The following is a 17,525-nucleotide window of genomic DNA, read 5'->3' as shown; positions in this document are numbered from 1 at the left end:
GTAACCTGTCGGTCTATAATGTCGTTGGTCCCGGGTTCGAGTCCTGTCTGGAAAAAAATCACATGTTATTTTTCAATATGTGTATGGACCTAGTGTGTTGAGCAAGTGACTAACAAACAGCTATTTCTCGTAAAAACAAAAATCTGTTAATACAAACCCCCACTCTGTGGAGACCCATATTATCCTATTGGGATCGGACATGGTAACGAGAACTTTTTATACAAATCAGTTATATATTTGAATCCATTTTCACGTATAAAATGTATGTGGTGATAATATGAAACTACTCCTAACTGGAGGTTGTGATCGATAAATCTCGAGAAATAAATTTTCCGACAAGCATTCTAAAATCTCCAGAAATCATCATTTATAATCTCGAGAATTCGAAAAATTGTTACTAGGAAAAAATAACAAAGGATTTGAATTGGAAACTCTATAATTCCCCAGGAGAGAACCGGAATGGAATCCTATTACTCTGCGGTCACAATTTTATTAGAAAATAACAGGTAATTCGGCGCTAAAAAGGCTGTCGAATTTGATCTTAAGTGTATTCGGCCAACGTGGAATTAGGGCCGCATGAGTTAAAATGTTTACACCATTCTCCAACTTTTCATCCGAGGAAAAATCATCGGCAAGCGTAGCAGAGGACCTCCGCTAGGCGATGGCACGCTGCACGAAGAAGAAGTTAAAAAAGAAATAAAGAACTTTTTGGAGAATTCTCGAGAAATCAATAAACCAATCTCAAGAAAAAAATATTAATGAATTCGTTCATTAAATCACAAGCTTTATTCATTATTTTATTTATATGGCACGTCTTGTGCCTACTCCTTTGTTTATCAGCACCTCAATTAAAATGACTTTTGAGTAGGTAGGTAATTTTGAAATCTGTTTGTTTATTGAAACCTGTAGAACCGATATTGACAATCTACAAGTACTTAGGTCCATATTGACTCAACGTCAATTAACAAGACGTGTGCCACATAGATACAATGTTTGTTTTTTATGGACACATTGTTTCGAAATGCACGCTATGTTCTGAAACATATCAGTCATATTATCACGATAGAATTATTAACAGTATTAGTCTTCTTGTGTGTGTTGGGCCGAAGACTCCATACTAGGCGATTATTTAAAGCCTACCTTCTTAAGAAAAATATTTTTTTTAATTTTATATTGACATATTAAATAATAATATAATCACATAATAATATATTCAATATGCTCAACGACATCTATCGTATAATTGTCATAATAATTTTACGATCTTTTCCCCAATTTCAATTAGCACCATTTATGACATGTCTCAAAAGCTTAAAAAAAATAAGCGACATCTCGTTTCGCTTCACATATTGTATGGATTATGTTCGCGTGAATCGAAAGTTTTTTTTATATGAAGTTTGTTTTTCATAATTTCAAGACGTCTGGGGCGGCCCATACAAATCGCTAAGCTATTTAAGTTGCGCTTACATATTAAGTGCATATTTATTCAAAATATTTTTTTATTATACAAAATAATTTATTCAAAATAATTTCTATGGGATTCAATCACATATAATTGTTGTTAACATATAAAATAATTTATCTCGTGATTTTTATTTATCAGTTAGTTCATTCATAGACTTAGACAATTTATTCAGTCAGTTATGTGAGTTGAAATGTGATATTGTACATAAGTCTGTGTTTTAAAAATATAAGTATTTTAAAATGTTTAGTTTTACGGGTTAAATTATAAATTGTTATCGAACAGATACACAACAACGGATTTTTTCAAAGATGACAATATATTTTGATCGTATGTTACGTTTATAAATGTTTAGGAAAATAATAATTCAATTTAATAGCTTAATTTTATACCATCAGTGAGCTATTGAAATTTCATATATTTTTGTGTACCTATTCATCAGTAGTAACGTCGGATTATCTTCTTATTTCCCGTAATCTAACAAGTGTGCTTTCTCCACAGCCTACCTCTTTCCAAAAGTGACCCTTCGCCACTGGGTATTAGACTACAGAGGATCTTTGAAAAATATCTTTTATGAAGAATGTTTTATAAAATCTTTTATTTTATACCATAGTCTTTATTATCTATATTTTGTAAAATATGTCTTTTATAAAAGAAAATACGACAAATATGGTAAAGAATGTTTTGCAGTGTTGTCTTTTTGCGAAAATTACGCTGTTTATTATATTGTGGTCAATACCAAGCAGCGTTGTCAGACGTCCCGATTTTGGTTATATGTAAATTGTACGTGGCACAGTTAGCCGTGAGCTTTCTTATCGGATAGAGATGGCCGTATACTATACCTACGGTCTCCAATTTTATTAGTTTCAATATGAACATTAATTCAATTTTCATAGCCGATTTTGGCAAAATTCACGAATTCAAGAATGAAAACATAACCTAACCTAACAAATAATCCAGTATATCGGCTATTTTCAAAATTGGTTTGCTGCTGGCTTCCTGTGAGGTGTAAACCGACAAGAACCGTGTTTTATTTAGATTTTATTTTTTATGTCAGTACTAAACTACCCAAAGAGGTTGGACGGTCTTTAATGTACGGCCATATTATATTTCCGATACATCATTTCACGGTGAAGTGTGATACGGTGAACTGCATACGTACAAAACACGTTTAGGTTAAGCTAATTTCTTTTATTTTAAGCATACCAACATTTTTAATGGGTATTTATACCGAGCAGGTATTTTCTCAGATGAATTTAAAATGGTCAGATGCAAGAAACAGATGTTATATTGAGTTGATAAAATGGGAATTACTTGTTCAATTCAACATCAATACCAATACCAATTTACCAAGTAGCAGAAAGAAGCTCTTCAGCAAGTAAAATCTTCAGCCATGTACAAATAGGCGAGTGTAGGGAAAAAATATTGTTTGCTATTATAGCGATAAACTTATGAAATATTAAACTATGCGTTTTTTAGGTTGTCCCGCTTTTTGCTCCTAAATACCGATTTGGTAAAATAATTATCTGGCAACATCTGGACACCATTTTATAAATAATGACAATTGTTTTTTTTTTGTTGCCAGGTACATACGATGGAAGTGAGCATACTCCGAAATTGCTACCCTGCTCGCACTCCGTCTGCCTCCACTGCCTTGGTAGAATCGCCGCAGCGCACACCAGAGATGTCGGAAGCTTTCGGTCAGTACCTACTGTCATTCCATTTAATAATATCCGTGCCTGCCACGAATATCATCATCAGACGGGGTCCGTGTGATGGAAAAAAGCCTCCCCTATCTTCTTTCACTCTTCTCGTTCCCTCTGCCACAGTGGCGAAGGGCGGAGGTAGGCTGTTCAACTCACCGGGATCAGGCTTGGGCGGTCCATTTTATCACCATGCGAGGATCGGTGAAATGGCACGCTCCTTTAAACTATCTTTTTTGTTTTCGATGCTGTCAATCTTAAATTGTCATTGATCTACATTCCGAGATAATTAATGGTGTCATAACTAAATTCCGGAGTGTGGTGGGCGTTCTCCAATGGTAAGATGTTAAAATCTGACATAAATAGTGCACACTAAACCTTGTCAGTCAAATGTATTTGGTTTCATTGGAATTAGACTATAATATAGTGCTTGTTAGTTTTTAAAATTCAATTACACCCTGCCTAATCTGACCCATAGTAAATCATCAAAAATTAACCGTACATAATTTTAGATATTTTATATATAGAAAAATATTTTTATATGGTTTATCTTATCTTTTTGAATTTACCCATTACATCTTTCTTTTCTACCAGCTGTGTACCTATGTAGAGTTTCAGTCTATGCACGGAGAATTCTATGGTTACATGTAAATTGTACATAAAACATTTCACCGTGGCACAGTTCGCCGTGAGCTTTCTTATCGGAAAGAGATTACCGTACACTACACGGTCTCCAATTTTATTAGATTCAATATGAACATTAATTCAATTTTCATAGCTGATTTTGGCACAATTCATGATTTCAAGAATGAAAACCTAACCTAACAAATAATCCAGTATATCGGCTATTGCATTGTTATGCAAATGCAAATATTGTCTGCAAGTATCATTGCAATAATTAATATCGTCAATGATACGAATATCTATAACTTGAATGGCCGCCACAATACAGCTCTGAATAAACAGTATAAAAAATAATTAATGGCCACTCTATGTTTTTAAATGATAATTTGCCACCATAATGCGAATATGGTTTGGTGACGAAGGACTTCATGAATTTTAAAAAACCATCTGCAAATTCAAGGAAAAGAAATAAGTATGACTGAAGAAGTGTGCGTTATCTTAGTCGGATCGCCCATAGCACTTCACAAAATCAAGATGGTGATCGCTTCAATCTTTATAAAAGCACGGTACCTCTACCATAAACTCAGACATTTGTTAATATGTCAGGTTTCTCTATTGGTATATACAATATTGTGGTTATATGATTTTAATGAAATTTTAATTCCATTGTAGATGTCCGATATGCCGTGAGCTGATCACAATTCCTCGGGGAGGTGTGGCGGCCTTGCCTCCCTCCTTCCTCGTCAACCAGCTCCTTGATCTCATGGCCCGGCAGCGGAGAGAGGTAGTCCCAAAGTGCAGCACCCACACCAATCAGGTAATTGCTATATATATATAAAATTTAACATAATATTGTTATCCCAATATTACAACAAACGTAGTGACACATATCCTCTTACCTTGTGGGTTATCTAGTCATAGAGAGATGGAAACTTTTGGATATTTGTGAAGTTGCCTCCTAAGTTCTATCCTTACCACTTCAAGGATAGATTCGTCGTACGCCGGGACCAAAACCACATCCTAGATGCAAAAATTTCTTTCAATCCGCTGCTTTAATGGTCTATTTTTCTATTACATAGAGATATATGGAAAAGACCAGGCTCTGTATGAGATGGATTTTAGTCATCGTATAGGCTGCACGTATGCGACAACCACTACACGGTACAACTCAATGCATATTCATCGCAGGGACTATTTGGACATGATTTTTAACAAAGCGCTTAAAATGTTGGGCTTCGTCATGCGTACTTCCCGGGTCTTTTCAGATGTTACGGTATTAAAACTTTTATTTAATTCTTTAGTTCGAAGCAGACTTGAGAGTGGGTCTATTGTTTGGGCACCGCACCAGTTGATGTATGGCCTTATAGTGGAGAGGGTACAGAAGAAATTCTTGAGACTCCTTTACTTGAGGTTGTACGGATACTATCCGTGGCTTTATCCAACTGACTTTCTCTTAGGCATGCTTACATACTGCAGTCTGCAATTTAGAAGAAATCTTTATTTAGCTACGTATTTTTTTCGACTTATACAAGGTATAAATGAGAACTCTGCCATTCTGGGTAGTGTTGACCTGTGTGTCCCTGATAACTATCTTAGAAATAGAGACCATCAGTTGTTTATTCTCCCAAGGTGCAGAACCAACCTGCCACTGGTAATGCCAATGTGGAGAGTGATAACTATGTTCAACGAAATTGCTTCGGGTGTTGATATATTCCACCTACGTGAGAATGAGTTTAGGTGGATGTTGTTTTATAAATTCTTAAAATAGGGTCTGCTTAACTCATCCGGTGTACTTCCTTGTACCTATCTAATTCATCTACTGATATATCTCTTTTTTTATGTAATACTGTTATACGAGGGTGGGTCAATAAGTCCTTAGAAAAGCCGACAGGTAGCGCGACTAGTACTGTAAGCGGTTTGTTTTCATGCAGCGGCACTACCGATTCAGTATGCTGCGAAGTTTCAATCAGATTGGTCGGGTTGTTGTGTGTTTCTCGTACATTTAAAAAAAAATTTGCTTGTTTACAAAAATGGAGAAAATTGAGTTTAGAGCTGTTATTAAACATTTTAATATAAAAGGGTTAACAGCAAAGGAAATAAAAAATGAGTTGGATTTAGTTCACGGCATATCTGCTCCTTCACTTGCAACTATTTATAACTGGTTAAATGAATTTAAACGTGGTCGTACATCAACAAAGGATGAACCACGCTCAGGACGTCCTGTAGAGGTGACTACACCAGAAATGATCAATAAAATCCACGATATGGTGTTAAGTGACCGAAGATTAAAGTTGAGTGAGATAATTGAGGTTACAGGGATCTCAAAAGGTAGCGTAATTTCTATTTTACATGACAAATTGGGCATGAAAAAAATTTCTGCAAGATGGGTGCCGCGTTTGCTCACAGTCGACAATAAACGCAATAGGGTGGTGGCCTCTAAAGCCCTGTTGTCGCTCATGCAACGCAATCCGGATGAATTTTTTCGTCGCTTTGTGACTGTAGATGAAACATGGATACACCACTATACTCTTGAGACGAAAGAACAGTCAAAGCAGTGGATTGCGAAAGGCGAACCATGTCCAAAGAAGGCGAAAACCGTAAAATCAGCTGGTAAGGTTATGGCTACTGTATTTTGGGATGCACGTGGAATTATTTTCGTTGACTATTTGTAAAAAGGAAAAACAATAACAGGGGATTATTATGCATCTTTATTGGACCAGCTAAAAAACAAAATTGAAGAAAAACGGCCTCATTTAAACAGGAAAAAATTCCTATTTCATCAGGACAATGCCCGTGTTCACACATGTTTACGATCAATGGCTAAAATTGAAGAATTGAAGTTCGAATTGGTCGACCACCCACCGTATTCGCCAGATTTAGCCCCCCAGTGACTTTTTCCTTTTCCCAAACTTAAAAAAATGGCTAAGTGGACAACGTTTTTTTTCAAATGAAGAAGTCATCGATCGGACAAATGCTTATTTTGAGGACCTTCCGAAAACTTATTTTTCTGACGGTTTAAAAAAAATTGAGAAACGTCTAACCAAGTGTATTGAGCTCCAAGGAGATTATGTTGAGAAATAAAAAAAAATACAAAAATAAAAACTGTTTTAATGCTTTTTTCTAAGGAATTATTGACCCACCCTCGTATTTATATATCTTTGTTTCTAAATGTCATGTTGTGAACGTCTTAAACTTATAATTTGTAATGTCCACAATATGTTAAAAAAATAAATGAATTGAATTGAATTGAATTAAATGAATTGAATTGAATTGAATGATAATTTTAAGGGGGAAATACGAGGGTCCCATACGGACATCTATTACATGAAGGAATATCTATGCTCCGCCACCACACCACTCATTTCCCATATATGTCCTTCTGCGCCGGAATGACACGCATACGTTACCCCTGCATATAATCTCCATATCAAGAAGCAGATCCAGCATCCTGCAATGACCTTATAAATATATGTGTCTTATCATATATTTTCGTTAAATGGTACAGGTCCTTAAAAAGACTCGTTTTCTGAGTTGAGATGGCAAAAGGTGTTATATTCTATTTTGACTCAGTGCATAATATCTGCAATAAAGGAAGAGCAGTATGCTATGTTGATATTTTGCTTAGGCCTGACAGTCACCGACGCATAGGGATCTGTCATTAAGACCGAGCATCCAGACATTGATTTCCCTAATAATAATATAATATGCCTCGCACACTTCTACTGTATTTTAATGTCATTTTCTTCATATCTGCAGGAGCTGCTGTTCTGTGAGACGTGCGACTGTGTCTTTTGCGCATTGTGCACGGGTGGACCTCACAGCGACTCTCCGTGCGATCACACCATCATTCCGTTCTCCATCGCCATCAAACGCATGTCTGAAATACTCCTTTACAAAGCCAAAGAATGTCTATCTAAGGTAACTATCAGCATTTATCATCTGACATTGTGCATCTAGTGTTTAGAACAGTGATTTACCAAGTTTCCGGACTCATGCCGGGATCCCACGAGAATATGTAATGTGATGACGGAAACATTCGTTGACATTTTAGTTTATGATTTTCCCCATACATTTATTCACTTTTATAACGAGCTACTTCTCGGGTATACCGAGCAAAACTGTTAATGTGTCCATCGTTTAAAAACAACATTTTCGACCCTAAGCAATAAAATCCGACAGGGCAGTTAACTAGATCGATACCGCCGGGATCGGATTACATTTATGACACTAGTTAAGTGTCGAAGTACCTAATTGGTGTTTTCGCCGACAATATTGAAAAAGTATCCACGCATATGGTTGAAATTACATGTAAAAGATCCAAGCTATGTGAATTCAGTTGGTACCTACCAGTGCCAGCACTTCATTACAATAAACAACTTCTTTTGTAGGTTATGAATGCCATGCTTGTTTCGGGGATTTTTATGATGGTTTTCAGATTTTTTATGTTCTATGCTTAAATGGAACGTGGCGCGAAAAATGTTATATAACGATATAACGAGTAATGCTAATAACGAGTAAATTCAGTCGGTCCCATCTTCCTCGTAATAACTCACTTTGACTGTAGTTAAAAGGCTTTTACATGAACTATTAAATTAAGAGGTGGGATGTAGTGCTACTAGGGACATCTAGCAAATAAAATATGAATGATAGAATTTAAAACATTTTACTGAGACATTTAAGACATTTTAAAGTGTCTTAATTAGTAGGAAACTAACACGTATCTAAGAACATTAAAAATTTAAATAAAAAATTTAAATCTAAAGATGAAGGCTCTAATCTTATTTTAATGATATCGTACTTACAGTGGATTCACTTCTGTTTCAGCTAAGTGCAGCTCGGGACGGAGTGTCTGGTGAACTCCGTAGACTAGAATCAGCGAGGGAAGTGGGAGCAGAGGCGGCCGGTTCTCAGGCCAGAGAGCTGCAGGCTGCGGTTGAGCAACGTCACCAGGAGTTACTTGCTGCACTGTCCGCTGCAGCAGCTCACAAACGCCGCCTACTCGAAGAACAGCTCGCTCTCATCGACGCCGAGAGAACTAAGGTTCATAATCCGATTCTTATATTGACCTAGTACTTATCAAAGAGTTTGGATTAATAAAGGTAAATGAATGAATTAATTTTCGATTTATTGATTTCCCGGTTGTCAATTAAATAATGCTTATCAACCAAATCCGTCCCGGTTCTTAATCGGACGTATCCTGAGATAAAAAGGGTGAAGTAACAAATCTACAATTGTTGATATAGGTCATCTAAGAAGATTGTCTTAAAAGTAACTACCCAACACCTCAGTTACCACTCATTTAAGTGTGCTTGATGAATTTATTGTTAAAAATTCACGTAGGAGAAGAACATAGAAGAGACTGCCTATCTGAAGGAAATGAAGGAAAAAGGGTTGAGCTATGTATGTACCATTTGCAAAACTTTACAGGAGAGACAAAATACCACATCTTAGAACATGAACATATTTTGTTTAAACAATTATTCCTGAATATTTTTGAGCTTAAAGAACATTCGTACACCTGGTTAATATTCTGAATACTTAATTCTCAGGTGGAACAAGAATGCTGTGGTCTCCAGAGTCAGGTGGAAGCTCGAGACATGTCAGCCCGAATCGCTGCACTGGGGGAGCGTCTCGCCGGCGCGGCCGCTTTGGCCGAACCGAGAGAGAATGCGTTCCTCGCGCTTGAATTCACTCACAACGATGCGCTTCAGACGTTACTCTCTGCCCTGCCCAATCTGGGTAGAATTAGAACAACCACGACCTACCCGCCACTCTGTACCGCAGCGTTAGGTTTGTAAATATATAATTTTACTGTAAGCCAATGGGTGTTGTCAAACTTTAAAGCACTATTAGCTACTTTAAGAAGAAAAGAGATTTGAAGATCTGAAGTATATATTCTCATACCTTTCTTCCCTGGCATTCCTTGAGAAGGGCTGGACATTATTTGGGAGATAAGACTTATTGTTAAGTCAAAACATGGTATTTGGCAGCGCCGTTTGGTGTATGCAGACGCATTACATATTAAAAGTTATAACAAATTATTTTAAGTTTTTGACAAAATATTCAATTGTACCCGTGGAGTCCGGACCGTAATACGAAATACCTACGAATGACGAGAAAAGAAAGTCAATCTAAGTTCTATACTAAACACACAAAGGCTCTCAGGTCCCTGGAGAGACAAGGACAGGTTATTATGATAAAGAGAGAAAGTACGTCATCAGATAAGGTACACTATGTAAATAAGCACTCAACCAAACACCATTTGTACACATTTTTAAACTGGATAATACACAAATTTACGAGTTTTGTTTTCTATTACTAAAAACTACTTCTAACCTAATTTAGGTTGCCATTTTTCTGCACATAGGTGGTCGTATCCCTCGCGGCAACACCTAATGGAAAATGATAGAATCTTCACATAATCAACCAAAATTATTATTATGGTCCAAATAGTATAGAAATCTACAGTAGACAGTCAGAATTGAGGTCATTAAAAGACCCCACACTCTTTAAACTCTTTGGGAGAATTATGCAATTTTTAATTAATATAATATTTTGTTAATAGAAGGCACAGTGGTGGCGGGTTTAGAAGCTCAAGTATTGCTGCGAACGGTGGACTATCACGGCGAGCCTCGCAGTTCGGGCGGAGACCCTGTCACCGTCTCCGCACACTACGATGAGAGCACTTCCCAAGTTGTCACATGCCGCACCGAGGACCTCGACGATGGCACTTATAGGTATGAATACCCAAAATTCAATTAATAACACAGGTTGACTACTAAGAATATACCAAAATTGAGGCTGTTATTTTCAATGTCGGTAACTTCCATATTACGCCATTTTGAGATAATCGCTAAAAACCGTCAACCATATTTAACCTTCCCTTTACGATGCTAATAAATTCCATCAGTTCCTGTGATGTCACCTAAGGTTACCGTATGAGATTGACAACATTATAGTAGGTGAAAAGAAAATGCCTATTTTGGCAACATAAATAAGTCTAATTAGGTTTCATCATCATTATTTGCCATTTGTTAAATTTATAAAACGATAAAAAAGGTATCAAAACTTAATTATAATCATACGAGCTTACAGGCAACAAGTCATAATACTGTCTTGATCTCACGCCTTATTTTCATATCTCTTTCTCACAATTGAGTATGTCTGTCTTTGTCGCATATAATTTTAGATCTATCTCTCTTGTTTGAAATGGAGTGAGACGATCTGTTTGCAATGGTGACCGGACAAAACAGAACAGAGACAAAACAGAATATGACAAAACAGAACTGCCAGGGGAAAAATGAAACATTAATTTATGTGGAATCTATTTAGGTTAGGTTAGGTTAGGTCATTATTTCGTTGTACCTAGTCACCCAATCATTTTTAACATATTATATTGATTAAGATGAGATATCCTAAGCTTGCCGGCAAAGTCCCGTTTATTTGAGGCTTCCTAGCGATTAGGAATGCAGAAATTAGGTATGTAATTTGATTTATTATGGCGTATTGAAAATCTGTGCTATTAAAAATCTATCAACATAATAGAGATAGGACAATTTTAATATTAAATTTATATTTTTCCTGAAAGGTCAGTTATATTTATCGTTGTTCTGTTTTGTCATGTTCTGTTTTGTCATGTTCTGTTTTGTCTTGTTCTGATTTGTCACTGTTTGTCGCTGATTCTACGCTCAAACACCTCTAGCTTCTTGCAATCACTAACAGTCAATGCCCACATCTCTATAACTGTACAACAATACTGGTCTCAACAATGTTTTATATAGCTTCTTAATTTTTGTCATTTCAGAATAACATTCAGGCCTCCGAAAGCAGGCCGCATATCCCTGGCGCTGAGCGTGGTGGGCCGGTCCATCCGCGGGGGTGCTCTGTTCGCAGAGGCGGCTTCCTCCAGCGAGGCCGTCTCCCGGTGGGGCGGAAGGGGCTCCGGACGGGAGCAGTGCATTCAGCCCGCGGCCGTGGCGTACTGTCGAACGCAGGCGACGCTCTATTTGCTGGATGCTGGCAATTCCAGGGTTCACTTGCTGGATGAGAACCTTGTGACTAGAGGTTACATTGAGAATGAAGGTTGGCGTATGTTGATTTTGTTTTTTTTTTTCACCTATCTTTAATTCTTTAAAAATATTACTAATATGGATGTAAAATATAGATTTTAACCGATTTTAATGAAAGAAATGCTGTGATTTTACATTCACTTATTTCCATAAAGTAATATTAAATGTGCAGATTGTAATTATCAAAATAAACCTTTAAGCTTGAATTTGTGACTAATGCTGCGATTACATTATGATCACGTGACTTACTGTCACATGCTGAAACGGCGAAAAATTTAGTCTATGGTTTCGTCATTCCGCAGAATATTTTGAATGAGCACTATTTCTATAAATTCAATTATGGAAAGTGACAACTCTAATTATTAGTATTTTGAATTTGAACAGTTTCTACGTGTGCATACCTTAAAATTACTTGCGATATTGCATCCATAGATAATAACAGAAACCAACCAGCAGACCATACATAATAGACGTACACACCAGACATATATAATATTTTAATAGAAATTCCACTAAAAACAAACAACACGCGATTTTGACGTGAGTCGAAAATGTGATTCGAGTGAAACACTTATTAGTGCGGTTTATGTTGTAGCGCGGTATGCTTGAGGTGACCTCATTGTTGTTCTGGCAATTTCGGCAGATTTTGCTGACAAAGTTCGTTTAAAGGTCCAAAATGTGCCACGGGATGGGAACATCAGTCTGATTACATTTTATATGCCAAGAAAAACGACATTACACACTTTTTTCCCGTCGCGGCAGCTTACTGTGACACCACATAACGTAATGATAATGTATTTGAAGCATAAGAGTTTTGAGGACTACTTTAAAATGAGTGACAAAGGATCAAGCAAGATTTCAATGTGCGAAGTTTCCATATCATGTTTTTAGTCAGACAGACAATATACATTAGACATTAAAAAACATTTGGAGGCACATGCAACTATTTTAGTGAGTGACGTCACTGTCCTCGCAACAGCCTCGCTTATACGCACATAAGAAAGTTACATGTTGCGCTCAGTTTTGATTTATGACCATATCCCAGTCGAGACGATTTTCAATGTGCGACTGGGCTTAGGCATTTCATACATATGAAACGTCAACTGCGGGTTATAAACAATGCCATCATGTTTAAATGTGCCGACTTACAAAACATAATTTTTTCATGGATACTGTCACACCCCCAAATTATCCCCATTTGGGGATGTCTCCTCTGGAGGTCTAAAGAGGCCGGAACCATCTTCGAGCGGACTCATAGTAATTGAGCATGGGTCGATTATAAGACAGACCAATTTTTGACACTATAATCTTCAATTTATTATCTGAAATATTCTTTATTATATAAAAAAAAATTGTATCTAGGTAAATCTATATAAAATAATTTCCATTTTTGTCCATACGTCATTGACAAAATATCCGGTAACGTTGCTTTTGTTCCTCGCCGTTGCTGTGTGCGCTTGCTCGCAAGGGAAGGGGTACGCTTCTCGCCTGTAGCATGGTCGGCAAGCGCGAGGGAAAATATTTTTGGCGGGTAGAATGCTTTAGGCACGCAAATTATAAAGAGTGTCAATCTCGCTTCCCCGCAAATCCTAATATTATAAAAGTGTATAAAAATGGAAAGTCTTCACCAGCATTATTTAAATAAATCTCGCCGTTTTCAGAAACCATCATCCGAGGTATATAATTGGTATCACTCCACGCCCCAAGCAACAGACGTTGCTTTCAACCGGCATACTGATCAAGAAGGTGAACGTAGGTGACAATACCAATGCAACCATACTTCAAACATTCCAGAAATATTTGTAATAATAAAATTAATCAATAAAGACTCCCTTCTGTTATAATCAACCTGTTTTGCTTTTAACTATATTTTTTGTTCAGGTCTGGCCGGCCGCAGCTGCACAGGACTTGCTGTGACGCAGCGAGGGCTAGTGGTAGTCAACTGGCGGACGAGGAGAGTGACGGAGCTGTCGACCAGAGGCGAGACGATTCGTAGTTGGGGCCACGACGCTTTCGTGGAGCCCGTCGCCATCGCCGTAGATCCCACTTACGGACACATTCTGGTCGCGGACAACGGAGCCAGGACTGTTTTCGTCTTCGATGCCGATGGAAAATTCCTGTTCCAGGTAAATATTTTACATATACATCTTAATATTATGTGCCACCCGCTAAACAAGAGTGAGGATAATATAACTACACTACGGCATATATCAATGATATCTTTTCGATACCATGCTTCACTGAAAACCTGGATACCTGAAATGCTATATGAAATGCGGTTACCAGGTTGCCACCAGCGTCATTTACTTTTATAATATATCCATTTCCAACAAAGAAGGTTTTTTTCAATGCCTTTGTTTATATTTCAGGTGGGCGGTGGATCATCAGAGTTGGGCCTGGTGGGTGGACTGTGCGTGGCTTCCGGGGGTGGTGAAATAGTGGTGGCTGACACGGCGCTTCACGTCTTCAGCGCCAAGGGAGACCCTATTGCCACCTATGGGCAGATGACAAAAGGTAACTAACGCAACTTGCACAAACTTAAATTACACAAAATATCCTACAGATAGACAGTGATACGTCTGCGCATAGTGGCTACCTTGGAATGAACACGAAGAGCTAAAAGATTTCTTTTCAGGGGTTGGGTGATAAATTATTACACAGAATTAATTTATACAATATTATAATCTAGGTTCTGTAGATTGAATTTATTTATTTCACGACTTTAGGTGATAATGTGATGTAATACACACATATTTAATTACGGAAGATTGGCTATGAGGATGGTCGCGTATCCCTCCTAGCTTGCGAAACAATAAGATATACCGTGGTTACATTTCAAACTATTTAACTATCACACTAATAAGAGATTGTGGTAATGCAGAGACTGATCTAAAAAAGTCTAGCCGTCTGTCTCGGAGATCTAATGACTGGGGAGCGGATTTATATGCAGCAAAAAACATGATTATATGCATGCATATATGCATGCATGTATGCACTTAAAATCAATAAAATATGCATTAAAACCGAAGAAGTATGCAGTTAAAAGTTTACATTTTTTTGGAAAAAAAATTGTAAATACCCACATTACCCAATACCACTGACAAAAAATCGAATAACTAGTTCGATATAATACGATAGCAGAACAAAAAAACACACACAATGAATATAAAGTTAATCAATTACAATTTTCAAAATAGTTAAAAAGTACAAATAATTGAATAATAAATGCAATGTAAACCAAACATAACTTGAAGAAATAAAAACAATACACTTTTTCGCATAGTCAGTATTTTGTTTATATGCGGAAAACGACCTTTCAACGTCCACAGAAGTGATTGGGCAAACTTTAAATAAAGGTGCCCGAGTTGACTTTTTCTGATAAATCCACAGCTAGGAGATGGCATTAAAAATGCAAGTTCATCTAAACTATCTACCTTCCTAACTTAGTAATTATATTTGGATAAAATATTTTAAAAAACTAAAATTGTTAATTCAAAAGCTCTAAAATATGCATTTATTTATGAAATATGCAGTAATGTCTCAAATATGCATTTATATGCTCAATAAAATTTTATTTTTGGATTCTGTGTCTTTCAAAACAGATTTCTGTGCAACTCTCATAGCTGTGCATACACCCTAACAAAACATGCATTAGCATATAAATCCGGGCCCTACTAATGACGCCTGTTGGTTTTTTTCGAATCTCAAATGAGAAAAATTATTATTCCAATCATAATAATGCATCGGTTTATAAGTCTTACTGATACATTATCATGACAGTGACAATAGATATAAATAGATTATTAGTTTTTCCACTGAAATCGAAGCCGTTAATAAACCTTTAAAACAAATAAAGGTTTATATCAACAGATCTGGTTTTGACTAACAATTTATCCTGTTGTGATTTTGCAGGTAAAGGTTCCTACGGAGGTATAGACATTGACAATGGCGGTCGAATCATAGCGCTGCGCTGGGAGAAGGGCAAATCGAAGCTGTCAGTCCTGGCGCTGAACAGCGGAGAGGCTCTGGCGTCTTCGAGTGTGGCGGCGCGCCACCGGAGACCTGGAGCCGTCGCAGTGCTCCCCGACTGCAATGTGGCCGTCACCGACTTGGCTGGCGACTGCGTTAGAAAATACCGTTATTGGTGAACACTACAAAACGACTGTGGACTCTCTTTGTTACTTAGTAACGTGAAAATGTAACCGAGTTTTTTTATAATGTAAAATCTCAATTTTAGCTCCGAGGTGTGAGCGGTATGAAATTTTTTGTTTGTATTGTAATTTCGCACCTCTGTGGCGAAGTGACCTACTCCACATGTATTTAAAAAATAGTTTTTTAGTTCACCAATTGAGACTAAGTTTCAAAGACGGTAACCTCTATATTTAGTCGTAAATATTAATAATTTCGGTTGGTGAATAATATAAAAGACTTTACAATTAACCTCCAGTTTAAGTATAATTAACTAATAAACGAAGCTGGATTTTTGATATTTTATAAATATGCTGACGATGGAAAGTACTTACAGAATCTAAATCAAATAACTGTATAAAAAGAGCAAAAATGGAGGTTACTGACTTAGAAACTAATAGCCGTAAATATCCTTAAATATACCAAATTGTATGGTAAACTTCATTAACTTTGGCAAGATGGAATAGATTGGTGGCGCTAGTATCGTAGTGTGAGTATCACGAGCATTCTTTAAACCGCTGTCCTTCTAATTAAATTTCTCGCAGTTCGCCATTGAATTCCCAGATTCCAGACATAAAATCTAAAGTTCTCCCGAAATTAGAGGTCTAATAGAAGGAATGAAATTTTAGGAGGAATGCTTGTTAGCCATTTGCTCAACCCATTAGGTCCATGTCATGGATTTAATACTTACTACTTACTTAATTGGCGCTAAAGACCATCCAAGTCTGTGCCCGACCGCATAATTCTCATCCAGACGTTCTTATCCTGATTCTTTCTGCACCTTTGTGCATACCAGTTGTCAAGTACCTACCGGAATTGCCTCGTGGACCCTGTGGAGACCTGAATCTCTTGTATCTTAGAATGTGAACTGCTTAATATGTATGTTCATTTTGCGAAGCTAACAAATGCGAGACTTCATAGTTAATATCTCTTGCTCATCTGGAAATAAACGAATAAATTGAAACGGTGGTACAGTAAAATCTCGGTAATACGAATTCCACGGGACCGAAAATCAAAAAAAAAATCGAGTTACGAATTATGAAATGTATGGAGAAAAATATAAAAATTTTGAAATTTTTTTTTTTTGGTTTTCATTAATATCGTTTACGATCAGAGATGTGCCTACCAAATTTCCGGTTCCGTATATGTTTATGGGCCATAAAATGTCAGGATTATTTATATTACCTTCTCAAAATAAGTAATATATGAGGCGTCTAATTACAAAAAGCGACAAGACCACAATTCAATATTATCGGGAAACAACGTTTTTATGTTTCTAGCTTCAATTATTTGTTTTAACATGAGATTTTTTTTCCCGTTGTATTCTATGTCGAAATTAGAACCAAATGGCAATTTGTTTCAGCCGATAAACTCTTAAATGTAATAAATATAGGCAAAATAAAATTGGACTTAGCGCTACTTGTACTTCACTTTTTAATTTATCCCGCATAAGGCACATATTTCCGTGGCACTGTCATA

The 17,525-nt window shown here is 36.8% G+C and overlaps 1 protein-coding gene across 4 annotated transcripts in view; it reads left to right on the top strand.

The window, feature by feature from the left end:
- Nucleotides 1-17,099, top strand: part of LOC147073579 (tripartite motif-containing protein 2-like) — a 197,970-nt gene extending 180,871 nt beyond the window's left edge. For 2 of the 4 annotated variants that reach the window (XM_085944832.1, XM_085944830.1), the window contains 10 exons: nucleotides 3,048-3,162; nucleotides 4,462-4,606; nucleotides 7,546-7,707; nucleotides 8,614-8,829; nucleotides 9,339-9,579; nucleotides 10,355-10,526; nucleotides 11,594-11,871; nucleotides 13,740-13,984; nucleotides 14,228-14,372; nucleotides 15,771-17,099. In XM_085944832.1, the coding sequence (XP_085800958.1) occupies nucleotides 3,048-3,162; nucleotides 4,462-4,606; nucleotides 7,546-7,707; nucleotides 8,614-8,829; nucleotides 9,339-9,579; nucleotides 10,355-10,526; nucleotides 11,594-11,871; nucleotides 13,740-13,984; nucleotides 14,228-14,372; nucleotides 15,771-16,006 (1,955 nt within the window). In that variant the 3' untranslated portion in view covers nucleotides 16,007-17,099. Of the gene's footprint in view, nucleotides 1-3,047; nucleotides 3,163-4,461; nucleotides 4,607-7,545; nucleotides 7,708-8,613; nucleotides 8,830-9,338; nucleotides 9,580-10,354; nucleotides 10,527-11,593; nucleotides 11,878-13,739; nucleotides 13,985-14,227; nucleotides 14,373-15,770 lie in introns of all 4 variants that reach the window. The other 2 variants (XM_085944831.1, XM_085944829.1) reach the window with 1 other exon arrangement.
- Nucleotides 17,100-17,525: the final 426 nt, after the last annotated feature.

The sequence above is a fragment of the Rhyacophila brunnea genome, unplaced genomic scaffold, assembly GCF_057557595.1.
Source record: "Rhyacophila brunnea isolate RB1 unplaced genomic scaffold, BYU_Rbru_1.0 scaffold_17, whole genome shotgun sequence".
Lineage (NCBI taxonomy): Eukaryota > Metazoa > Arthropoda > Insecta > Trichoptera > Rhyacophilidae > Rhyacophila > Rhyacophila brunnea.
The sequence above is the reverse complement of the archived record's forward strand: the minus strand, read 5'-3'. Positions and strand labels throughout refer to the sequence as shown.